The 26,542-nt window shown below is 46.9% G+C and overlaps 1 protein-coding gene across 1 annotated transcript in view; it reads left to right on the top strand.

Annotated features, from left to right (window-relative positions):
* Positions 1-26,542, top strand: part of PAPPA (pappalysin 1) — a 237,966-nt gene that overhangs the window by 950 nt on the left and 210,474 nt on the right. Inside the window, exon 2 of the mRNA XM_025888575.2 lies at positions 4-119. Within this exon, the coding sequence (XP_025744360.1) occupies positions 4-119 (116 nt within the window). The remainder of the gene's footprint in view (positions 1-3; positions 120-26,542) is intronic.

The raw sequence follows: 26,542 nt of genomic DNA, 5'->3' as shown, positions 1-26,542 counted from the left end.
CAGCGGGCGAGGCGAGCAGCTGCGCCTCCGGGCGGACCTCGAGCTGCCCCGGGACGCGTTCACTCTGCAAGTGTGGCTGCGAGCAGAGGGGGGCCAGAGGTCTCCGGCGGTGATCACAGGTAGGCGAGGGCGCCTCGGCGGGTGCCCCGGCTCGGGTGGTGGGGCCGGTTGGGGGCTGGCGGGTGTGTCTGGGCGGGAGACGCCCGGCTGGAGGCACCGAGGCACCCGGGCGAGCTGCAAGCCTCACTTTGCCCCATCTGCGGAATGGGTGCACTAGGAAGGCTTTTTGCTTGGCCCCTAGGGAGGAACTCAGGGAGCGCTCCTGGGGGCCGGACCGGACCCGCAGTCAGTGAGGGCTGATCCCTGGGGAGCCTTGTGCCTGTACATCTTGTTCGAGATGGTCAGAGGGACCGTCTCTGTTTGGGATGGAGGGGAGGATGACCCAATAGGGATGCATGTGAAAAGAGGCCAGGGGATTATTGATTTCTTTGACTTTTTAATGGAGGTAAGCCCCCCCTTCCTTCATTTGGGCCCGTTACCCTGAAAGCCTGCAAGAACAGGGTTGTTGTGATCAGAAGGACTTAGAAGTCCTCGAAGTGCCCCAAAGTTGCTTTCTGCTTGATGCCTGCCTGTGGCATGCACCCCCTTCTCCCCTGCACACACACACCCCGCCATCCCATACCCTGGCTTTTAAAGCCCGCTGCCTGTCACTAGGGACTTGGGCAAAACCTTTCTAATGCACACCCAGCCAGTCTTCTCCGGACTGGGCTGCGAATCGGGGCGCTTTCCTCATTTGGGACTTTTACGAGCCCGTAATGAATTTGAGTTCTCCCTCTTCACCCTCCCTTTCCCCGTTCCACAGCAAAGCCCATGGTGAAACCGGACACTTTGCGAGGGTTGCAAACCTTAGAAATGCTCCAGCATCCATTCCCCCCCCCCCAAATGAATCTGTGGCAATGCCTTTAATACAACTGGGGGGCGGAGGGGGGGTGGCGCTGGAGGAGAGAAGGAAAGTTTTGCCTCTTCTGACTGAAACGGGGAGATTCCCTTCCTGCACCAACAATCTTGCCATGTCCTAGGACGTCTTAAAGTGAGAGTAGGGGTTCCCCCTTCACTGCAGCCAGAAACGTGTGGAGGCGGTTCACGATCCCACCCCCTTACACACACACTTTCTTCGAAGGGAAAACTGTGAGTTCTTCTGGCAGTTCTGCCTCTTTCTGTCTTGCTGTGGACTTTCTCAGATGTTGTGCTGATGCTCTCCTCCTTGGGTGAAGCCCATTTCAGGGGACCCAAACTCTGCTGCTATAGCAAGAATCTGTCCCCAAAGCTCCCAGTCTCCCGCTCCCAAACCGAGAGCAAGAAAGTGACTTTCCCCCACATCTGACGTCATCACATGCTATTTTTTTCTCACTGTTCCCCCCACCCCACCCCAAGAAGGAGAGGGAAACTGAGCTCATTCACTGTTAGCTCCCAGGTCCTAGGCACCTGAAGCAGGGTATACTGTAGAATAGAGGTAAAGTGTTATTTATAATAATAATGCTGATGGTGATAATTCAGGGCTATGGTATGTTTACTTCTCTTTCGGAACATCGGAGAAGCACAGAGCCTACTCCTTGGGGATGATGAAAAAAAAAAAAAAGAGTAGATCTGATCTTTCCTAAGCTTTACCTGTCATGCTAGTGAGTTGGAATGCTTTTCCTCCAGAGGGGAGGGACCAGGGTTATATAGGTATCATCAATGAAAAGGTAGTAAATATGGTTTTTTTTAAATATATATATATAAAACACCTGGGATTCCTCAGGAGCCTGCTTTATAAATGTCTATAATTCAGACAAGGAGCCTCTCTTCACACGCGTTCTCTTGAGCACTCATTCACTCTCTCACACAAAGATTGTGCAGTAAAATACTTTAATTGGATGGGGACATTAGGTTATTATTGCTTGTATAAAATGCCTGGCCCATTTTATGTGTGGAAATAACATTCCTCTCAAAATGAAAAAAAGAAGAAGAAGAAGAAGAAGAAGAAGAAGAAGAAGAAGAAGAAGAAGAAGAAGAAAAAGAAAGAAAGAAAGAAAGAAAGAAAGAAAGAAAGAAAGAAAGAAAGAAAGGGAAAGAAAGAAAAGTCACCGCTGTCATGTAGTACCAGAAAGCCAGGAGCTTTTCTCCTGAGGATTCTGGTGGATTTTTTTTCCCCTCCCCTCGTTGAGTCTGAGCCAGAATTGGCGGTGTGTAAACACCTGGCCCTGAGCCAGAAAAGACTCATTCTGCGTATCCTCCACACGGTACAGACTGTTGGACTAAAAAGAACCTGCTTCTCCTTGAATTAAAAAGCAAACAAACAGAGGTTCTTTGCAGAAGCACTTTTTTTCGGCTCCTTCCTCCGTTCGTGTAAGTTCAGGCGGAGAGAGGCAGGGCCTAGGTGGGCAGCCCGGACGCCGGTGCCCAGCCACGTCCTGCCCGCCTGCGACCTCCGGCGCCCGGTTTGCTGCCTGACCTAGGCCGGCTCCCTCTGGCTGGGCGTCGCCACTTTCGTAGGAATCCCTGGTCCCCTATCTTGAGAGAGCAGGCATCTCTCAGCAGGGAGCGCACTGCTATTTCAGGCAGAGGGTTGCTGCCTCGCTGTCAGGCCAGGCTGCCTTACATCACGCTTTGCTGCAGGATTCAATTGGGTTTCGTAAAGGTCTAATTTTACGGTGCTGTTAACCGGGTCTGTCGTCTGGCAGAGGCAGGCCTTGCTGCTCCTGGTAGGCGGGCTGTGCTCCCAGATCCGCCCGGGATGCTATTTCTGCCCCGGTTCAAACTTCACTGACACCGGTTCAGACAGGCGCGCTCAGGAGAGGCAGGGGGAAGGAGGGAAGGAGCAGCGTGCTTCTGAAGCTCAGAAAACATGCCTTTTATTTTTCCAAAAGGGAAGAAGAAAAATATATATATATATATATATTAATAAATAAAAAGGGAAAGGCTGATGCAGGCAAAAACAAAGACAAAGTTAGAAAGTACTTGTGTCCAGGCTTCTCCCACGGGCCCACCAATGATGGAGGGTTTTGAGGATTGAAGAACCCTTTAAGGCTACAGTGAAAAGGGGTCCATAGGGGTTACCCTTCCCCCCCTCCGCCCCTACCCCCGCAGTTCTCTCTGTAGCCAGGTAGGGAGACAGAGATGGGAGGGAGGGGTGCTGCTGGATGACATAGCTCCTGGAGGGCCGGAACTTGGTTTTAATCTCAGGCATGCACCTTCCAGGCCTCACCACCCCCCACACACACCGCTGAGAGAACACGTCTAGTAAACAGCATCACCTCCTGGACCCACCACCTAGGCACAGCCTTGCCTTCGTGCAAGGCAATTTGGGCTCCCTTTCAAGTCCGGCGGGGGCGGGGCGGGAGGGGCGGGCTTTCTTCCACACTCCTCTGCTTTTGTCCCGTAGCCGGCAGGATCCAGACCCCTGCCCCTCATCCCCAAAGGCCCCCTCCCCAAAACCCTCCAGTCCAAAGAAAGAGAAAGGAGAAGAAAAAGAAAACAATAGACTCAATTTGCTCCATGGAGCAGAGACCCCGAGCAGCAGTTAATCTTGTTAAAGTTTCTCCTGACGTGTTAGATAAGTGAAATGTGGACCCCACAAGTGCTGCCCTCCTCCCACCCCATCCCTTAGTGATCCAGCATTCCTGCTCTGAAGGGGAAAGGGATTTACCTGAATCCCGTCCAACACCTCTGTTTGCCACGCTTTTTTTCTTTTGTTCCAAATGTTGGACTGTTGAGTTTGCTGGCTAGTCAGAAGAATCTTTTTTATTTCCTCGCTTCTGCAGCCCCCACTTCGTACTACCCACCCAACCCCCCAAAAAGAGTGCATGCATTTCCCCAACTTCAGAAGTGCTGGAACAGGGAAGGCTGGGTTTCAAGGAGTCCTTCTATTAACATGGCTCACCCCCGACGGTCGTAGTCACATCCAGGGTCTAGAATATTGCAAGGGTTAGAAGCCAGTTTTAGCCATCAGGTTACGTACGTGAGAATCCAGCTCTGCCCCTAACTGGCTAGGTGACCTCAAGTAAGCTAGTTGACCCCTCTGGGCTTCAGCTTCACCTACAATGTGAGGATAGCAGAAGTACCTACTCATTAAATGAGCTCACACATGGAAAGTGCTCAGCATTGGACTTGGTGTATCGTTAAAGTGCTCCAGAAACTTCACTCTTATTATTGGGCATGATTTTCCAGAGAGCTCAGTCTTGCCTTTATGGACTGAGGACACTTAAAGGCAGGAAGGAAGGCAGCTCTTCCTAGATGCCTCCAAGGGGCCGGGCACTGGGCTAGGCACCTGCCTTGTGCCTGCATACTTCACCCTCACAAACACTCTGGGAGGTGGGCATCACTTCCTTTAGTTTTACAAATGAGGAGATGAAGTCTCAGATAGTGGAGATGACTTAGTCCACAGCCCCACAGGCCATCAGGGAAGCAGAGCCCATATGTGAACTTGAGTTTTAATTGCCCATTCTCTCTTTAGCAATCTTTCTGGGGAGAGAAGAAACAGTTCACATTCCCTTCTTTAGCCCTGCTGCAGAATGTTCCCATTCCTTTCTGCATTTCTGGGTGCTGACCATGCACCTACAGATTTAAGAGGATAGAAAATGAGTCTAAATCTCACGTGGAACTCTGGATTTGACCTAGCAGGTCTGTTTTTCCTTTCACGCCAGATTAGGCAGACAGACTGGCCTTGGGATATCTGTTGCCGGTTCCTTGCCGTGTGGTTTGAATCCAGCCATTTTTTCATCTCTCTATCCTTTTGTTTCTTCATCTGTAAAATGGGCATAGTGATCCTGGGATATTGCAGTGAAGTAAACATGCAGAAAGTACCTGGCACAGTGTCAGCTCCTATTAGGGACTCGGTCAACGGTAACGGGATCCAGTAAGTAACCACATTCCCTTTTCCAGTTTGCTAACTTGGCCTTCAGGAAGTCAGGCCTGTTTGTACTGTTAGGGTGTCCCTTCTTGAGTTACTGGGGGAGTTTATCTAGAGTAGACCACGTATCTCAGGGGACAGTTAGACAACCCCCCCCCCACATCCTTCCCTTGCACTTTCATTTCCTCTTCTTTGACCTACTTGGATGACCCCTTGGTGGTAAGAGCCAGAGGAAATCTAGAACCACTGGACCAATGAATAAGAAAACCAGTTAGCACTGAAGAGATCATGCACGCTCGGGAGCGAAAGGCAGACGGTGGTCATAGTGGGGTCCAGGTCACAGATATACTGTCACATGCCTCTTGGTCCTTCCCCAGATGCCCTCAACTTACCCTTTTCTCCAAGCAGCCATTCATGTGGCCAGCTGGGGTGAGGGAGGCTGCACCACCCTCACTCCTCTGCATCAAAGAAAGCAAACTCGAAGCTCAGAGGTGTGGAGCTCAAGAATGGCTCATGCGGTGTCAGCCTAGGCATGGACTGGGACAAGCAGCTCATTGTGCAACAAGGAAACTGAGGGCCAGGGTATTTCAGGGGCTAAGAATTAAATTATATTCACAAACTGTGCCCTCTCAGAGGGTCCTGGGAGACCATATTGTCCAGTAGTTCACAACCCTGGCAACATGTGGAATTATTAACCTTTCAAACATCCCAGTGCCCAGGCCGTATCCCAGGGATGCTGATGTCAGGCGTCTGGGGTTGGCCTGGTCACTGGGGTATTTCAAAGCCTTCTCGGGTAACTTGGAAGGACCACCAGTGGGGAGAATCTCTGATCCAGCTCAATGTCTACTTGCTCTGCAGGAGGGGAAATTGAGGCCCAAAAGGGAAGTAGTATTTCCCATTTACTGAGCTGGTTAGTGGCTAAGACTTCAGAGAATTTTACCTGTCTTGGTTCTGAGTTGCCAAACACCAGAAGGGACCCTTCCTTCATTCTCAGCTCCCCTGCTGACCCCAAACCCCTGGGTGCCATGGCCCTGACATTGCATTCTTCCAGAGCCATTCCTGTGTGTGAAACTACACTCTCTCCATCAGGGGTCACCTCTAAAGTGCTAACGCTCCTGTAGGGTGGTAACACTGAGTTCTATGCATTTGATTTTAAATGAATCTCTCCAAGTGGTTGGGAGGGGCGCCTCACTGTGAAGGAAGGGAAGCTCATTTCTGAGGCATTCTTCACTTTGCACTGGGCTAGTTCTATAGGAAGGAATATGTTCCTGTTATTTCAGAGCCGCATCATCTGAGACCACTCTGAAACCAGTACTGGCTTTCGCTGTCTCAGATGAGGAGGAGGGAAGATCCCCAAGTGCCCTGGGTAGGAGAACCCCATCGACAGCTGGCTTGTGCCTTGTTGACCTAAGGCCAAGGGCTCAGGAATCCAGCAAATGCCTGTTTCCCCCCTCAGCTGGGTCCCCTTCCTTTCTCTCAATGCCCCCATCTCTTTCTTCTTGCTGCACAAAGGCTCCGCTTCATGCCTTGATGCACTTACTGGAAATACTTAACTGAGGACTGACCTGTAGATCTTGGCCCCTTGACTTCTTTGAAGACCTGAAACAGGGCCTCAGGAGCTCTGAGTTCAAGTACTGTCTTGGCCTCTGAGCTGTGGGACCCGGGGTCCCTAACTCAACCACTGGGGCCTCAGGGGACAACATTTCAGGTGTGGTTGCATTCAACATCCCCCTGTCATGGGTTGTCACAGGAACCCCGTGAGCCAGTGGTGGCAGAAGCTCTTGGCCAAGATCAGAACCCAGTCCACATGTCAGCAGGAGGAGGGGGAGGGGCCGGAAGGTGAGAGATGTGAGGAATTTGTGCAATCAAGGTCATTCCTGGGAAGGTGCCTTCATTATCATTATTCACATTGTAAATGATAAATAATGATCAAGTTAGCAAATCTTTTCACACCTCTGACCTCACTGGAGCCCTTTGATGTTGGGACTTCACAGGTCCACGGAATCGTACCGCTTACTTGCTGCGTGACCTTGACAACTGCTCATTGGGCCTCCGTGTTCTCAGGGTGCCCCAAGGGGGTGCCGGGATAGAATAGGGGCTTTCAAACTGTACTGCACAATCATGGGGATCCCCTGGGGAGAGGCTGAAGGGCAGGTTTCTGCCCAGCCCCCACTTTCCTTTCACCATATTCTTTGTAAACTGTGCACTTCTATAAGATTCCATTTGAAGGGATGGACCAGAATCAAACGGACGGGGAATGACATGGAGGAATTATTGTGAATTCTGTTCATGTGTGATAACGGTAATGTTGTTATGTATACCTAAGGCCCCTAATCTTTAGAAATGTGTCCCGAAGTATTTATGGGTTAAAACTACATTATGTCTGTTTTATTTATTTAAAATGCTCCAGAACAACCCAACAAAAAAAGTCATAGTGGGTGTGCTAGATGAAAGGAGATCAGCAGACTGATAACAGTTGTTGGGAACAGGTGATAGAAATGATGGGCTTCAATACATTTTTCATCTGTCCCTCCATGTATAGTTAAGGATTTCCATTAAAAAAAAGTTAAAAATAAATTAAGAGTTTGAGCACCATAGGAAGAATTGAAAGTCTTAGATCCTTGCATGTTCTGTGAGCTGATAGGTGTCCTAATACTGAGGTGCCCGCTTGGGGAGGGTCAGGGACTCTCCCAAGGTCACACAGCAGTCAAATGAAAGTCGGGGTGCAGTCCGGGCTTCAGACACTAGGAGCTCCCTCTGCCCTCCTCTCTGCACTCTCGCAAACTCAGGTGACTGCCCATCCTGGGAGAGCTTGAGGGGAGGCTTCCCAGCTGCCTCTAGGAGGGGCCAGTGGAACCCTGCTGGGCAGTAAGAAGCTTTTGAGTGAGGACATTCTTGGCTGTATAGAACCATCTCCCACACTGTGAAGCATTTAGCATCTTTGATACCATGCAGAAGAATCCCCAGGATCTGCAAGTCACTGTGACAATCCAAAGCGTATTGTGACAGTACACACACACACACACACACACACACACACACACACACATTTCCACATTTTCCTATTTCTCACTTTTCTGGCTCCTGATTTCTCTCCATCTCCAATTGCCCTGGGAACTTCCTAGAAACTCCTTGAGCTCTGGGGAAATGACCTGCCTCTGCCAAATCTCAGGAGAAGTTGACACTATCAGGAAACGGGGAAGGGGCCTAAGTTTACTGAGGAAGTATTTTGTAGTGGTTGATCATCAGACGCCAGTCAGATGGCCTGAGTTTGGTTTCCTGACTCCCACCTGCTAGCCGCATGACCTTGGGCAAGTTACTTAATATCTCCAAGCTTCACTTTTCCCATCTGTAAAATGTGGATAACACTGGCTCCTACTTCATGGGGTTGTTTTGAAGATTAACTGAGCTTCCATGTGGAAAATGCTTAGTAATGGAATCTAGACCATGGGTAAGCACAGTAAACGTTAACTCATGTTGGTGTTATGTGCGACCGACCCTTGCCACCTTGCCACACGTTAGTTCTAATTCTCTCAATAACTCTGTGAGTTGGACAGGCTTATCTCCTTTGGCAGAGCCAGGGATTGCCTTTTCCCTTTTACCACGTGGGAAAGATACATTACTCTCATCTTAACATCAAACAGAAAGTAAAGTGAAAGGCAAAACTATGAACACTCTATTGTTTCATATTACGAAAGCAATGTGTCCTCATGGTAGAGAATCTAAGGAATACAAGGGACACAGTAAAAATGTGTCCATCCCCTGCCCAGGCATCAATCAGCAAGTCGTTACTGAGTTCTTGTTACATGCCAGGTACCATGTGGGGCCCTGAATCCAGAGCACTGAGCATATGAGGAAGATATCCCTGCTCTCAAGAAGTTTATGTTCAGGGATGGAGAAGGAGGTGGGTGCAGAGTATAAATGAGTGAGTGACTATGTCACACATTTATGTGCTCGTGAGGAAAAATAGAGAAGGAAGTCTGTGGCACATTATAGAGGTGGGGTCACAGGAGGAGTGAAATTTGGATGGGTGGTTAGGGGAGACGGTAATGAGAAGTGGCATTGAGGAAGAGTCTTAAGAGTAGACCCAAGGCTATCTAGAGAAGACCATGGTGTATTGGAGAAGGAAGAGCAGTGGACTAGGAGATGTCAGTTCTAGAGCCGTCTAGTCAGTAGCTCACTGTGTGACTTTGGACAAGTCACTTTCCCTCTTGGGGGCCAGTGTTCCTCATCTGTATAGTTGGAGTAGGGGTGAATTTATCTTTGCCCTAAAGACCCTCCTGGCAGAGATCTCCTAGGATTCTATAATCCTAATCAGGACTGACCTAAGACAAAATTGTAAACTTGGCAATAGTTCCAGTTTTCTTCCTGGTTTTTGTGCATTTTCCTCCACTAGGTGGTGCCTGTCCCCCTTGAGGGCTGGGTGCCCACACACTTTCTGCTTCCTCACCCCTGGCAACACTCATTCTTGAAAAATGACCCGGTATTCCTTCTTGCTGAGGTTTCATTGACTGACAGCAACTTAGAATGTTGCTCTTCCATGGATATATATATATACTTTAATGTCTCCCCAGAAAGCTTTATATCAAAAAGCGAAATACTAATGGGTAGAATTTTAGTCAAAGACTGACTGAAGACATTATTTAGGTAATATTGGTACTTCCCAATAGCTGGAAGCCATCTCAGTCATTTTGCTAATAAATCACTGCCAGAAATACCCAAAAAACTGAGTCACTTTTCCAGTGGTCACTTATTTGGGTCATGGTTAAATTACTCACATTTTATAATTTCTTACTCTACAAAAGCCATTTCAGGCAAGGTCCTGAGCATCATGGTGGCCCCTGACCTGTTAGTCTTGCTTATCGTGTTAATCAGATTATTCCGTGAGGTAAAATACTAAAACTCTATGCTCCATGGCTGTCTGTTTTCCTTCTGTGAATCCCCAGCACTGTCACCCATGAAGTAACTCTCCTTCCTCTCTCTTTGCCCCCTCCTTCCTCTCTCCCTCTTCCTCACACCTAACACGTTTTCCTTGGCTACTTAGATTTTTCTTGAAACAAGAGAAAGAGCATTTGTTTTTCAGTATGATTTGCCACAGACCCAGGTTTCATGGAACCTGGAAGAGTAGAAGTGACCCTTCTTCAATTTTAGAGAACCTGAAAAGGTCCCAGGTTCCAGTTCATTTGGAGGAAACAGAGACAGAGAGTCTAGAAGGTGGGAGGTCACAGATTGGCATCCATGGATCTAATTATGGGGAACATGTCTGGCCTTTTGCCTTCAAGAAGCTCATGGTCTACCCTGGACCTGTCCCCTTGGTAGTCAAGAAGTTACTCCACTATCTGTCCTATTCTATCTTTTCTTAATTCCTGTTGCTCTATAAACATGAAATGTGGCTGGGCAGAATATGACCACACGTGTTCATACGAAGGGGTTATTTCTCCCAATGACATTGTAGGTCTTTCAGCTACAAAGGCAGATGAAAAAATAGAAGAAGATATGATAACAGGCATATCAGGTACAAGATGGCCTTGTTCTGAGAGATGCAAAGTACCTGAGCAGAAAACCTAAGAAATGAATCCAGACTGTACTGTTTTGTGAACTAACAGTTCATGTTGTAAGTCCCAAGAACCAAGGTGGGTGAGTCAGAAGGATGCATCGAAGCCGTTCTTTCCATAGATGAGAAACTGAGGGTTGGTGGGAGAAGACTGGTCCAAATCAGTGAGCGAGCTGGGTAAGGTCCTCTGTCCTTTGAGTCTTAGGCCAGGCCTCTGTCAGCTTGTCCCCTGACTTTGCATCCTTTCCCATCGAGTAATCACCATCTCTCTGCTGATGAGCATCATTTATCTGCTGGCTTTGCTGGACTCCAGACTCACAGATCCACTGGACATGTTAACATGCACTTCAAACTCAACATGTCCAAAGCTGAATCATCATTTCTCCAAAATTCCTTGTGTTCTTGTCTGGTGTCACCCACTCTAGATAGATCACCCACCATACTCGGTCATCCATTTCTGTCTATCCTGCCTCCTTAACATTTTTATTGCCAATCTTTCCTCTTCTTGGCTTAAGACCCTCTGGACCTCTTGCCTTGACTATTTCCCTAGTATTGTAATGCCTGCCTCTCTGAGCCTCAATTCCTGCACTGCACCCCTTCAGTCTCTTTCCCAATGTCCAACAGTCAGTGTTTTTCAAAATGTGAGTCTCTAGCTAGAGGCCCTTCAATAGCACTGGCATTATCCACAATTCGCCCCAGATGCCCTGGACTTTTTATTTTTCACCTCATTTTCTTTAGTTGGTATGTTTCCTATATTCCCGATTGTGCCATTTTGCAGAACAGTTTCTTCCGGTTTCTGCTCAAGACTCCCTTCTTCTGGGGAACCCTCCCTAATTGTTCCCCACCTCTCTAATCCATCTGTCTCCACGATACCCTCTGCACACATATACCAAAACACCTGGAATTTTTTTTATCACATTTAATTGTGTGCATATTTGGGGTCATCTCAACTTCTTCACTGCCTCGCACAGCCTCTGGCTTATAAAGGTACTATGTACGTTTCTGTTTAATGAATGCATGACTGGATAGGAAAACCAGCTACATGTCTAATGATTCTGAGAGAAAGAGCTTAGGAAACCTCAGGCATGTTGCATTACGTAACCAAAGCACATGACCTAACCCGTGCGTCATACTCAAAAACATTACACAGTGGTTAATTCCATTTCCCCTTGAGCGAAGAAGTCAAAAGGGAAAAGAAATCTGGCCTTCCAAAACAGAGGGGGGAGGGGGCAGTGCTTTCAATGCCTCCTCAACTCACATTTCGTCCCCTCTAATCCAAGCCACATTTTAGCCTTGGTCTTCCCCTCTCTGCACTTCGCCTGTTGGCTAAGGATTTGTTTGGTGTGTGCACCGCAGCACATAATCCCAAGCTTTGCTGTCCTCTCAGATTTCCCCTTCTCCTCCTTATCAGGTTCTTACTGGGCCTCGAGTGCCCTGGAAGTCATATCTGTTGCTTGGGTTTTCATCCATTTTCTTCCTTCCCGATAGGGGGGCCTTTCCATCTGCTTCCCTTGATCTTGTGAGACCTTGTGGTGACCTCAGGATCTGGAATCCTCTATCTGCTGTTCATATACCCTTGGGAGAAAGTACGCATTCTCAGCAGTAATGGCAGTAATAAAAGCAGCAAGCTTATAACGAGCACTTACTATGTGCCGGCACTGTGCTGAGCGCTACACTTTGAACCCTCTGAATTTGGTTTAGAAAGTCACATGACTTGCTGACGGCCCCACAGCTAAAGGGTGGTGGGACTGGGGTTCAAACCCAGGCCAGTTTAATTTGATCTGTATCCACAGGCTTAGAGTGTAGCTTGGAACACAGTCGTTGTCCAGAAAGTGTTCCATGAGAGGGTACATACATGCATGGATACATGGATGGATGAAGGAAGGCAGGAGCCCAAGATGGTGCCCCCAGTGACTACCGGAAACATTTCGAGATTGGTTGTAGACTGAAAAGGGAAGGAATGGAGGGCGGGAGAGATGGGAGAAGAATCTGAATGAACATTCTAAGATTTCAAAGACAGTGGCTAAGAAATCTCTTCGGTATGTTGAACTATGTTTTATTTGCAGGTGACTTTTGAACAAAAGACCATTGACGTCCGTGAGAGCATTATTCACCTATAAGTAGTCTGCTGGGAAATAGACACTTTTTTCAAGGCTGCTCTCTGCCAAAAACTTTTCTGAACTCCTTGTTTGGGAATCATAGCTTAGGTCCGTTCCCCCAACTGTTCTCGACAGAGACCCGCTGTCGCCCTCTGAGGAGCGGCCTGATGCACTCTGAGCTGAATCTGAGATGTGTGTAGATGATCATGCTGCATGAACTATGGGGTTCTGAGTAGGAGAATGACCCTGGAGTGGCAAGGCTGATTTTGTGGTGTGTTCTCACTAGAGCCGATTAAGCCCCTATAGTGCCAGTAGTAAGCTCTCAGGATGACTCCTTTATAGAACAGCCCCACTGGGCTGATTAGATCTGATCTGCTAAAAGAAAAAAAAAAAAAAAAAAGGACCACATCTGGTTCATCCCTTTCCCTCTGCTTTATCAAATATGCTCAATATACAGATGGAGAAACTGAGGTCCAGGCAAGTTAACTTGTTAAATTAAGCTGATTTGATTAATGTGAAGCAGCAAGTTGGCAGCAAAATTATAACTATAACTCAGATCTCTTGACTTTCAAATCAGTGCTCATTCCATTGGATCACTTTGTTTTCCTTTGCGGGAGCAGTGGGGGTGGGAGGGATGACAGTTACATTGGTGGGTTCACATGAGTGACCTATTAGAAAACATCATACAGCTGTTCGGTAACTTAAGCACTTCTTATGTGCCAGGCTCTGTCTACGGCATTCTGTGAGGTTCAGTAGGAAATGGCAATCTATTAGAAGTAAACCAACCAACCTTCCCTCCTCCCACGTACCCATCCACCCACCCACCCACCTACCCACCTATCCATCCATCTATCCATCTATCCATCCATCCATCCATCCGTCCATCAATGGATAGTTGTTGAGCACCTTTTAGTCTCTGTATATTATACATTGAACCAGGAGGTAGGGACTAAAAAGAAGTACAGGGCATGGTTCCATCCCTTTAGGAGTTCCCAGTCCTAGCAGCGGAAGCAGACTGGTAAACAGATACATAACCTCATGGTAACTGCTATAACGAAGCAATTAATAGCGTCCTGGGGAAGCAGAGAGGCAGAAACAGTGTTCTTGAACACCCATGTTTATTACAGGGCTAGGAAGTGTTCTGAGCTTTCAGAGGCATAAGAGGCCCCTTCCACCCAAAAGGGGCAGAGATTTTCTCAGCAAGTAGATAGTATGTGTATGTATGTGGAGTGTGTGCTTTGCCTTGCATGTGGATCTATCATGCATGCCATTTTAGATGTAGAGCCATAAATCAAATTAGAACAATAAACACTTTTTGATTCATGTCTCAGCTGAGGACATTGGCCCAGAGTAGCTTTGAGGAGCATGACAGACACTAGGAAATGATTAGACAATTCCATCCATCACCACCCAAATCAAGTCCAGCAGCCCCTTAAATCCGCCCCTCATCACATTTATCACTCTGATGTGTTTGCCTTCTTATATGTCTGTCTCTCTCCCCACCTGTCTCCAAGCTCCCTAGGAGCAGAGACCATTTCTGTCTTCATCTCTCTTTATTCCTTGCTTTAGCACAGTACCAGCCCTGCCCATCCGTACTCCAAAAACTTTGTTGAGTGAATTGGAGATGGCTCCCAATAAGAGAGAAAATGGGGTGACTGGAAGTGGGTGCCCTGAAGGAAAGGCATGTTGAGAAATGACATCATGGACCCTAGTAAGGGCCAAGCAGTGAAGGCAAACATGTTATGAATGGCACCAGCCGTTAGATATTTCCTCATCTTTCTGGGCTGACTAGTCACCTGTGTGTGTTCTTACCATCCTTCCCTGCCGCTCTGGCTCCCTTTCCATCTGCTGAGCCAGTGTACCATTCTGTTAGCTTTAAGGACTTTTCCCCATGGTTTTCTATCAGCGTCTCCAGCCCCATCCCTGGAGAGAGCTGCGAAGAACCAGGTGTAACTGTGTGGGATGTGCTCATGCTCCTCCTGCAACCCTCACCTGTGCCTTGGAGACCTCCCAGAATTTAAGGGAGCAGGATGATGGCAGGAATCAGGTCTGCTGCGCTCAGGGCACCTTCCCAGGGCCTGGCACGTGGCAGCAGTTCAATAAATATTTGTGGGGAGATTTCTGGAGGAGTAAATGAGTAAATTTACAACACATCTGGGCCAGTTTCCTCAGGTCAGAGACAAAGAATCAGATGTCCGGATGAGGCAAGACAATTATCCCAAGTTCTATCCCAAATTAGGGCAGAGGATCAGTAGAGCCTAGTTCTCCTGACCATTCCTTCTGTCCTGTCATGTTGTGCTGGGATTTGAACTCAGCCTTCTTGAACTTGGTCACACAGGTTTCAGATCACTGAATCCTGCAGTTGGATAGGACCCAAACTATCCTTTTATGCCTGAGAAGTCTGAAGCCCAAAGAGGGGGAGAGATTTGCCCAGGGTCCCACTGCTTTGGTAGTGATGACACCAAAGCTTCCATAAAACCTCTGTGTATTGCCACATAGCCAACAAATATATAATATGTACCTGGCGCTGTTAGAGATGCAATAGTGAGCAAGATAGAACAGGTCTATGCCCGCGTAGACTTTATATTCTTCCGCGAAGAGAAAGACAACAAACAAGTCAACAATTGTAAGGTCTTGTATATTAACAATGATGAGTGATAAAAGTGGGTCATTAGAGAAGACTGGAGTAGAGGGATTTTGGTTTAGGTGGTCAGGCTGAGGTTTGAATGACAGATAAAGAGTAAGCCATATGAAAAGATAAATTAAGAGAGTTCTAGAGAGAGGCGCAGACCAGGAGGCAGGGAGAGTTGTTGAAGACGCTGAGGGAGCAGGTGTGCAAGCCACTGGGAGACGGGTGTCCATGGCTCAAGGCAGTTCAGGGCATGGAATTTGGATTTTAATCCAGATGAACTAAGAAGTTACAGGATTTGGTGATCACTCTGACCTTGAAGTGGAGAATAAATGACATGAGGCCAAGAGTAGAATCTCAAGTATATCATGATCAAGGTGTACATTGATTATTGATGATATTATTTTAGTAATGACTTAGTATTTTGGTTAATATCATTACCATGCATTTCCTTGCTAATACCATTACCAATTAAAATATCTGAAGAGCACTGGTATTAATCAACAGAGAAGCGGGGTTTTCTTGCACCCTCTGGGAGGACTTGGACAGATTTGTGAACCCTGATACGTTTTCTGTAAAATTTTGAAGGTGTGCACATCTTTCTGGGGAGAGGCTGTCATCAGTTTCATAAAGGGGTCTGCGGTGCCCAAATGATGACTTAAATGCCTAATAGCAGGGGGCACATGAGGTCATTTCCTGAAACCTGTACCCAGCTCTAAAATCTGGACACTCTAGGATATCTGTGAAAATGAGAATGTTGATGTTGAGTTGTCATATCAGACTGAGGAATTGCACTTTCCTTCATCTGTACTCTTTTTGGAGTAAATAGAATTTAGGACTTTTTTTCCTCTGAGGAGAAGTTAGTTTATTCTTTAGAAATATAATCTACAACTTTGTTTATTCAAACTCTGGTCTGAGTTTCTCTGAGTTTTAAAATAGGCAAGTACACTTCAAATGTAACCCGAGGTGGTCCTGACCATAATTATTCACTGTGGACTGTCCATGAGTCTATAAATCCAAATATCCATCCACCCTTCCATCCATGCATCCATCCGTGAATCCCTCGGTCCATCCATCCATCCACCCACTTCCTTTCTTCCCTCCTTCTCTCCCTCCCATCCATGCCTCCATGTATCCATCCAGCCAACTAACCGTCCACCCACCTCCCTTCTTCCCATCCATCCATCCATCCTTTCATCTTTCTAACCTTCCATCAGTCCATACCCTCATCCATCTACCCTCCTATCTGTGTAATCTTCCATTTACCAAGCTGTGTGCTAGGGCTGGGACAAGAGTTAGAAGACTCCAATTCTTGTTCTTAGGTCACTCTGAATCCTTGAGAAAAAAAAAATCCCCTGAGACACCTCCACTGAGTCCTTTGCTTCTACTAGACTACAATTTGAAAACCCCACTTTAGAAGTTGAAAACTACTTTGAAAAAATTCAGCTGCTCTGCTTGCATAGTTATATAATTATAAGTATTCCCAGTGGTGCTCTGAATCTGCGTCTAGACTACTGGAAGCTCCTCTATCAACACTAATATTTTAGATCAATAACAGCTTCCACCCATAGGTCAGTAAGTGGTGGAAAACCAATAGAGAATGTGCAATAGTGGCAGGGATCTTTGAGAAAAGGCAGGCTTCCTAAAGGGAACAGAGAAGGGAGCTGCCAGTCACTTAGCTCCTGGGACTCTCTTTGCCCACAACCCCCGAAGCCCTCGGATAGTGATTCTGAGCCTTCATGCTCCGTGTGTGCCCCTGGATGCATGATGGAGCAGGAAGCCCTCATGGCATGGGGTTGTTTCAGTTTCCGAAGCATTTTAGACATGTACCTATCATATTCCCACTCGCCTTGTAAAACAAGCATTTTCATTTAATACAGTGAGGTCTTTGTATTCTCAACAACAAACACATGGTCTAAGGCTCTCGGACACAACCTGCCTTTTTCTCCAACACCACCCCCCGCCGCACTCTGTCCGCCCTTACAAAGCCCAGTGTCAGCAGAAATATCTGTTTACAAACAAAGCCTCCAAGAGCACAGTATCAGTAGCTCAAACAAACCTCTAAAATATGTCCCCAACTCTGTCGTTGGCATCCCTGTGAACAGTGTGTATCACTGGCAGCCACTTTCATGGAAGGCTTTTCTGTCTTTCCATCTTTCCAACTGTCTTCATGTCTGGCTTCCTCTGTCTCCTTCCACTTATTCATTACAACCATGAGAAGCCTGGACTGGAGAGGCAGTCGGATGCTGGCCCGGGCCTCCTGGATATCTGGAAAACAGGGAATCTTGCAAACAGCGAGACGGACTCAGACACATCTAGCCTGTAGTGTCATCTGAAGCAGAAGCTGACTGAAGAAGGATTATTAATTGGGTGGATGTAATAGTCACATGATCATGCAGCTCTAGATCATTTTTCAGTGGATATCAGGATTATCAGTGGTTGAAGTCACTCTTTTGTTATTCTCTCGAACTTGAGTCTACTATAGCTTCCTATTACCTTATACATAGTAAAGAGAATAGCTAACATAGGGAGCTTGTAATATGTGCCAGGTACTATTTTGAATACTTTGTGCATATTAAGTCTTTAGTCTTTTCAGTGATCCTCTGAAATAGATACTATTCCAATGCTAGGTTTCCAGATGAGGGAACTGAGGTACAGGAAGGTTAAGTGACTTGCCCAAGGTCACACAGCAAGTAAAAACCAGTAGAATCAATCCTTAGTGTCCATTTTCTAGCCACTCCCCCACAAACATCTCCAGATCAGGTCTGAATTTCTTAGCCCCACATTCAGCTTCCTCCCCAAACATTGTTGCTCACCGTAACTTTTCCTAGTTCCTTATATCTCAGTTTTTCAACCTCGGCACTGTTGGGGCTTTGGAACAGATAATTCTTTTTTGCAGGATGTTTAGTATTGTAGGATACTTAGCCTTGACGCACTAGATGCAGTAGCAGCCTCCACCCCTCAGCTGTATTGTATGTATTACCAAATGTCCTCTGCGGGGCAAGATCTCTGCTGGTGAGAACCACTGACTTACATGGATTTTTTTGATTAAAGAGAATGTATTCCTAGAACACACATCCCCACCTCCACGCTTTTTCACTTTTGGTTTTCCCCTTGACCTTTCAGTGTCCTTGGTCTCCTCCCCATCAGTCTTCTCTGTTCCAGAGTCTTTCAGTTCCTCGGCATCTTTTATAGCCAGAGAGGAAATGCTAGCCTGTCTGGGTTAACAGATCTGCTTTTTTTTTTTTTTAATACATTTTTGTTTAAAAAATGATCGCCACCTCCAAACTTTACATTTAAAATCCCCTAAAGATTGCACAGCAGTCTTGACTTAAAAGCTCAATTCATTTCATGCATTCAGTGATGTTTATTGGTTCAACCATGTGTTAGGTCCCAGGCTAAGCACTCAGAGTATGAAGTCAAGGAGACGGACTACCTGTGTCTTGAGAACTTATGTGATAGGCTATCTGAGCAAGAGAGAAGATTCAAGATAACTCTGTGCCCTCTCCCAGCTGAGAAGGTGGGGAAACCAAGCCCCAGAAGGTGGACGATATTTGATCAACATCAACCAGAGACCAAGCTCAAGGCTGCACTAGATCATCCTCCACCTAGTGGAACAAAATTAACATTCTGAAGTCCTGGGGAGATCTAACTACCATTTATCCTTCTAGAGCCTTAAAGAGGTCCTTTGGGTTGAATCACGATACACAATTTTCTGGTGGATATTAAAACAGTAGAAAATTAATATCTGAAAAGTCTATCAGCCCTCTCTCTTCAAAAGTTTGCTTACACTCCATGCTTTCCATTGTAGGTCTTGTCTGAATGGCTCCAGATTGCCCCATGAGCACTGGGCAGGGAGTCCTGAGACATGAGTCCTGGCTCTTTCAGCACTGTGTGATTCTATTGATAAGAACGTGATGATCCCAAGCTAATGACTCCCCAGCCCCGCCAATGGACGGTCTTGGCCCAGCTCCTCCCACCCAGTCCCTGTTTCTCCTGCAAGGCTTTTCTGTGCCACTCATCTGGGAGAACTTCTCTGAGCCTTCTTGTCCCGTACAAATCAAGTGTTCCTTGCATTGAGCTCTGTTTGCTCATACTTCTATTAGAACTTACTCTGTTATACTTTGTGGAAAATTAAGAACTGCCGCTTGTCCTCCCGCAATCCATTTTCCCTTAGCTGGGAAGCCCAGTTTGGAAGTTAGGAACATGAACTCTCACGTCTGATTGCCTAGGTTCGAACCCCACCTGTGTTACTTGCCGGTGTGTTACTTAGGCTTGGGCAAGTTGTCTGTGCTTCTCTGGGCCTCTGTTTGTTCATCTGTAAAATGGGAATAATAATTCTACCTCCCTGCTTGGATGGTTGAGAAGGCTGCCTGAGCTAACCCATGCCGTTTACCGCAGTGCCTGGGACAGAGCAAGTACTAATACCGGGTGGCACCGGCCATGCAGAGCGGAATGGGAATCTGCCTGTCTGGCCGCGTCCCTTCCTTATCTCATGTTGCCATCGCTCTCCTTGAAAGGCTCACCCCTGGCTGTGTGGGCCAGGATGAGGTGATGGCACACTCATCCGAGAGAGGAGCTTTTGTTTCCAGAGCTCAGCCCACACGGTCTGGGGTGCATTTTTACATAACTTGCTGTGGATCTGCGTCAGTTACGAAATGTATATTACTTGGCTCGCCCATGTGGGAACCTTCTCCATCCCTCTCAGCTCCTTAGGTTTGGCTACAGGTATTCAGCGACCCTCTTGGTGCTGATTTGTAGGTGAGGATCTAAGGTCCAGATGTGGACCCAAGGCTGAGTGAGGGTCTACTAGGCGCAGCCAGCATGGTGCCTGAAAAGCAAGGTACTTTTACGGGCCAATGGAATGGCTTAGTTTCTTTTTGAAAATCAGAAGAAAATAGTCAATATAATAACATGAAGTATATAATGATGAATCCAGCCTCTTGATTATATACATCTTTATGCCAATGTAATTGTAAAACATACTTCTATATATTTATGGAAGAAGGGAAAAGTGCCCAGGGCCAGGAAAGTCATGATGTGACCCTGGATGAAAAAGCATTTGCCCAAGATCAATAGTATGTTAGTGGCAAACCAGGGCCAAAGTTCATGGCTTAATCACTCCCAACTTAGATATCTTATCCCTGCATTTTTAACAGACTCCCTTAGAAATGAGTTCACCATAGTCTTCTCTTTTCCCCCGATGAGAAAGTAGACCAGAGAGGGGGTGCAGGTTGCCACAGGTCACACAGCTAAGTTATGCTTTCTTGATTCCTCGTTATTACTTTTAGTATTTTACACAACCAAACCCAGTGACTACAGATGCAACCCCACCATCATACAGATGGAGAAATTGAGGTCCAAGAAGTAGAAGAGGCTTTTATCCAGTGTCACAAGGATACCACTCCTGCCTCCAAGTCCGAGCTCTTGTTCCAGTACTCTAAAGATGGTTTGAAACTTCAAAATCAACTCAAATTGGGTTTCCTCACAAGCCCTGGGCATATTTCTCTCTTTCATTCATTCATTCATTCATATATACATTCATACATTCAACAAACATATACTGAGTGCTTATGTTCTGGGTACTACACAGAAGACTCTAGATACAGAGCTGGTGAACAAACATGTACTCTTTACCCTCTCAGAGGCTCACTCTCTCCATTTGTATGAACAGAATCATAGTTTCTATTTTTCTTCCTTTAGAGAGTTCTGAGAAGAGCAAGTGAAATAATTGAGACTCTTTGTACTCTTTAAAACTTCAGGGAAACTTTATGCTTCCTGTATTGTTATAACCAACAGAGTGTGTGATCAATATCAGGAAGCTTTAAAAGAATGACTGTATGAAGAAATAGTCAACTGATCTTAAAAGAATTTTTTCTTATATTTATTCATAGAAAACATAAGGCATTGGTTAGTAAGCACTTGACTTTGGAATCGGAGCTGGGTTCTAATCTTATTTATGTTATGACAAGTCACAAGACCTTTGCCAAGTCAAGGAAACTGCGTCTCACTTCCCCCATCCATAAAATGGGACCAAGAGAACTTATAGAATAGTCACAATAATTCAGTGAGATGATGCACGTGAAGTCCTTAGCCTTGAACGTGACACATCATAAATGGTGACTCTCTATTTCCCAGTAGGTTCATATGGCTCTGAGTAGCATTAGAACAAAGCAGAGCAGTGATCCCAGGGAAAATATAAGGAAGCAGGTATGATAATAATAGGTATTCCTGACTGCATATTATTAATTCCCACTATATCCACATTGCATCAACAGGAGGACCGGTACTAGCATTAGGGATTAGCGGTCTCTTACAAGAGGGTATCGCCTGTGTCTGGTCGTGCTCCATACCCTGAATGTCTGGGTTGAACTTGATACAGTAGATGTCCTATGAAGATGTGTTGAATGAATCAGTGAATGGGTAAGTGGATCAACCAGGCAGGACCAGGGGATGTTAACATGGGGAAATAAAGCAGAGATAAAGCAATCAAAAGCCTCAGACGTCTTCACAGCTGTCCTGAGCTAGAGGGCACAGAATGACTCTGTGGGTCCCTGGAGACCAGATCCTGGGCCACTGGGTGGCAAGGAAAGGGAGTTGACTTGGGTTCACTGAAGGAGAGCCCTGAGAAGTGCTCGAAGGTGCAGAGGCCTTCTTCACGTGGCAGGGTTCTCTAATTCTGAAATACGAACGCTCTCCTGTCAAGATGTTATACAGGTGGTTCAAGCAGGAAGTCAGGGTAAAATGGAAGTTATAATGACCTTTGAGGGAACCTCCAGTCCTTACTGTGCCTGATTCCATGAATGATGAAGGGTGAGGGCTTGGGACTGCTGTGAAGGACATAGACGGCAGGATGGAACGGTCCTTGAGAAGTCACTGTCCCTGAGGTTTGGTGAGTGAACGGGGAACAGCTTATAGGTCCTCAGATCATCAAAATGACCCAAAGTGGGTTCTCCTCGCCCTCCTTCTTGTTTCTTCTTTGTCTTCTTCCTCTCCTCTGCCACTTTCCTTTTTAAAAAGTTTATATGCTCCCATCTCACCAACAACGTGTGAAAAAGAGAGCAAGGCACGTGCCTTTCTATTTCAGAGAGTAGTGTCAGAAAGGGTAAAGTTTAACAGCACAGAAGAAGGGGGGGGGAGGAAAACCTGGTCCCAGTTCTGAGGAAAAGGAACAGACATTCATATCAATAAAAAGTGTAGCTGGCATGCGTCACGTGCTATGCAAATGAGTGTTTGCGTTCTCTCACTAAATCCTCAAAATGGCACTGTGCGTTAAGTACTGTTATTATCAGTTTGCAGTTGAGAAAACTATCAGGTAGGTGAAGGGATTTTGCCCAAGGCTACATAGCTAAGGAGCGGCACAGCTGGGATTCCGACAGATAAGACTTCATAGTGCACGTGCTCAAGGTGTGTTATGAGGCCGGTGCTCATGTGCCAAGTCCTGGTATGTTCACTATCTCATTAGTTCCCCCTACAACTGGCAGAGGTAGATAGTATCACCCCATTTAACAGATGAGAAGACTAATACTTTCCCAAGGCACGTAGTTAGTGAATGGTGGAGCCCGCACTGGATGCACATTTATTGCTCTATGGAAGCCCTCACCTTCCCATGTCCACACAGGCTGCTTACACAGGAGTAAAGGAGGCAGGCTGGAGAGTCAAGAACCTGAGGGAGACACAGGCACACCTTGAGCCCCCAGGAGCCCTTTGCCATCCCAAACTCACCATGAAGTCTGTGTATTAATAAAGCTAATGGGTTTCCGGAACCTGTAAGCATACTCTTGTCAACCTTGCCTTCCCTCTGGATAGCCTTAACTAGTTTACAAGGAAATATGCATTCATTTATCTCCTTTCTTTCTCCAATGCGTTCTGTGAGGGATAAAGGATAAGACTTTTTAATCCCTGCAGTACACGTGGGAAAGCTGAGGCTCAGAGCATTGAACTCCTCCAAGGTCACCCAGCTCGTAAAGAAGGCGAGCAGACCCACATAGTCAGAGGGCTTTCAGGTAATGGTTCCCAGCAGAAAAACAAGTACAGGTGGAGAGCAGACACACTCGCCACTGCGGGCACTCTTCCCACTGTCCCATGCCACCCGGCAAAGGGAGATCTGGCCCCACAGGCTCACATGCGTGGCCAACACCTGGGGGACACTTGAGCGAATCCTGACCTTGTGAATTCCTCCAGAGGGTTACTCTTGGTGCTCTTGCCTCTTACACCAGGAGTTGGGGATGTCTAGAACTCAGTATAGTATATAATGTATTTCAAACCTCCTCCTTCTACAGAGCCTAAAATCAATCCCTTAAGCCAAGGTGGGCCTGGAGGCATGAGGATGCTGAGGAGCAGTCCCTCAGGTACCCACCTCGGTGATGTCCCCCCTTTCCTCTGAATGCCTGGGGCCGCTGAGTCCTCCGGGGTCATTTTGGTAGTCCTCCCCCTGACTGAACCAAGTGCAGGGACCATGGGTATACTTAACCCAAATCTGTCTGTTTTAATCATTGTCCTCTGGACAGATAAAAGCTTTCCATAGGATTGCTCTCTCAAGCATTCCTCTGTGGCTTTGATACCAGCCATTAAATCATGGAAGGGAAAACAAAACAAAACAAAAAGGGACCAGCTCCAACCTTTGGCTTTTAACTTTTTTAGCCTCCTGAAAGAAACCAGATTGCTGACCTAATTCCCCCCTTTGTACCCCCTCCCTTTGTACCATCCTCCCATCTCTGCTTGTCTTCCTCTGGCAGATGTCCCACAGTGAGTGGACATCCTTAAATTGGAAGGTCCTAAAACTGCCTTCCTTCCCCTCTACCTCTTCCTCCACGACCGTACCTCTCCCACAGTGGGAACCAAGGCTGGGCTGTCTGAAGGACCCAGGACCTCAGAATCACAGGGAGTCTAAGTGGGGCGGGGGGTGGAAACGCACTATGGCCATCTGGTGTAACCCTCCTACTTCATAGGGCAGGGCGTGAGGAAGCCCAGAGAGGGGGGTTGCTTTCCCAGCAACCCACAGCAGAGCAATGGCAGACTAGGCCACAAGACCCTTGACCCTGGGCTAAGAGTTATTCCCACCGGAGGGAAGCATCCCGGAGGAGAGTTCTGGCTTTAGAGTTAGTCTGGTTGTGGTTCTACTACCGTCTCACTGTGATCCTTGTGGGGAATTCACATAGCTTCTCTACACCTCAATGTCCTCTGTCAAAGGCCTGTCAGGAAAGCCCACTTCGTGGGGTCATTATGAGCACTGAATGGGATCTTTGTGCCTAGCAGAGGAACTGCTACATAGAGGCTTTTAGCTAATGTTCCTTATTATTATCATTATTTAGTTGAAAATGCTGCTTTGTTAGCAGCCAAAAGGACCCAGGTAGAGTATCCTTCTCCTCCCATGTCCACTCTACCAATGAGAGAAAACCAAATAATAATATAAACTTGATATATTTGTCATGCTTTGTTAATTGTCCTCCCTGACAGTGCTGAAAGTTAAGTGTTGTCAGAGCTAAGTTTGTGTTGACTTAAACCATGCTGGGAGAACATCCTAGGGGGGATAAAACCATATGCACAGCATGGAGACATAGCTGAGGTCCCACTCATCTGTGGGGGAACTGAACTTGAAATCAGGAGTCTTTAATGCCAGTCCCTCCAACCACTTAGTGCTGTGTGACCTGAGGCAGGTGACCTCACCTCTCTGAGTCTCAGCTTCCTCAGCTGTAAAGAGCACCTGTTACACAAGGTGGCTGTAAGCATAAGACACCTTGACACAGAAGCCGCTACCCACCTGCTCACCACACAGCAGGGCCTTCAGATATGCACATTCAAGCTGAGACACAGAATCACCCCTCCCCTGTAAGGCATGTTTCCTGCATATGGCAACAGCAACACCAATCTTTGTTTCCTCCTGATACACCTTGCTTTGCTCACCCTGAGAATTGAGTAAATCGAGGCCATATGCGTTACCAGAGGAGGATTCTGAACCGGGCACAAGGCAGTGGATAATGAGATAGATTTTAGAGACATCTTGGTAAGAGAGCTTAGAAAATGTGTGAAATGATGGTGTTCTAATCTGCCAGAGCTACCATAACACAGTACCGTGGACCACGTGACTTAAACAAGAGAAACTGACTTTCTCACAGCTTTGGGAGCTTGGCCTCTGAGAACCGAGTGTCCACAGTGTGGGTTCCTTTTGAGTCCTCTCTCCTTGGCTTGTAGATGGCCGTTGTTGCCTTGTGTCTTCACAGGGTCCTCCCTCTGTGTGTGTCTGTGTCCCAAGGACACCAGCCCTACTGGATTAGGGCCCATCCGAAGGACCTCATTTAAAGCTTGATCATCTCTGTATAGACCCTACCGCCAAATAAGGTCACCTTCTGAGGTACTAGGAGTTAGAAATTCAGCATACGAATTTTGAGGGGACACGATTCAGCCCATAACAAACAGAAAGGAAGATAGGAGCCAGCCAAGAATGTGACTGCAACCTGGGCCGGGGTGGGGTGGGGAAGGAGAATATTTCTGTATAGACCCTGGAGGTTGGGACAAACCTGGGTCAGAAACCAATAGGTAGGAAAGCTGGGAGTGGAAGCCCAGGTGCTAGAGGACAAGCTAAGGAAGGCATTCTGAACTCTGGAAAGACAACAAGACCCAGGCACGTCTTGGGTTCCAGGGAAGTTGGGTGAGCCAAGTGGAACAGATTAAGACTAGTAATAAAGAACCATGGATTCTTAGTCAGTTTTTTAGACCCAGGCAGAAGAATGACATGAAAAGCAGCTTCCTGGCTTGCAGTTCAGTTCAACGTGCTTGTGTTGGCGCTGTGGGACTTACAGAAATATTTTCGGAGGGGGCTGTGCCTTCAAACAGCCCACTTGGCTCTTAACATAGTGCTGTGATGAAGCACCTGAGCCAGGGAATCCTATAGACCTGGATTCCAAGCTTTGTTGCCTTTGGGTAAACCTCTTCCCTCCCTGAGCCTCATCTTCCTCTAAAGAATGGGCAAAGCTGAGAGTTCTGTTGTGAAGGTTAAGTGGGAGAATTACTGTAAATACGCGGGACTTAGCGAGTTCTAAATAAAGGGTACTATGCTCTTGTAAAGAACACAGCACTAGGGAAATGTCCCTCCTTCTTTTCCTTCCTTGATTTTTAATTTGCAATGACAAACTCTCTGGAGCACCTGCAAGGTAGCAGGGTCTGTACTGGACGCTGGGCACTTTGAAATGAACCAAACAGACACACAGATGGGAACCACAGACATTGGATGAGTAATTACAGAAGTGGTGAATTCTCAGACAGGAAGGGTTGTGATGGATGTATGGAAGATTTGTCTGTTCCCGGAGTGGAATGGAGTGGTTGGACGGAGCTACCCTGGGATAGTGCCATTAAACTGATCCCGAGAG

Source organism: Callorhinus ursinus, unplaced genomic scaffold (assembly GCF_003265705.2).
Source record: "Callorhinus ursinus isolate GAN/ISIS: 27379988/994484 unplaced genomic scaffold, GSC_fseal_2.0 scaffold24, whole genome shotgun sequence".
NCBI classification, from domain to species: Eukaryota; Metazoa; Chordata; class Mammalia; order Carnivora; family Otariidae; genus Callorhinus; species Callorhinus ursinus.
The sequence above is the reverse complement of the archived record's forward strand: the minus strand, read 5'-3'. Positions and strand labels throughout refer to the sequence as shown.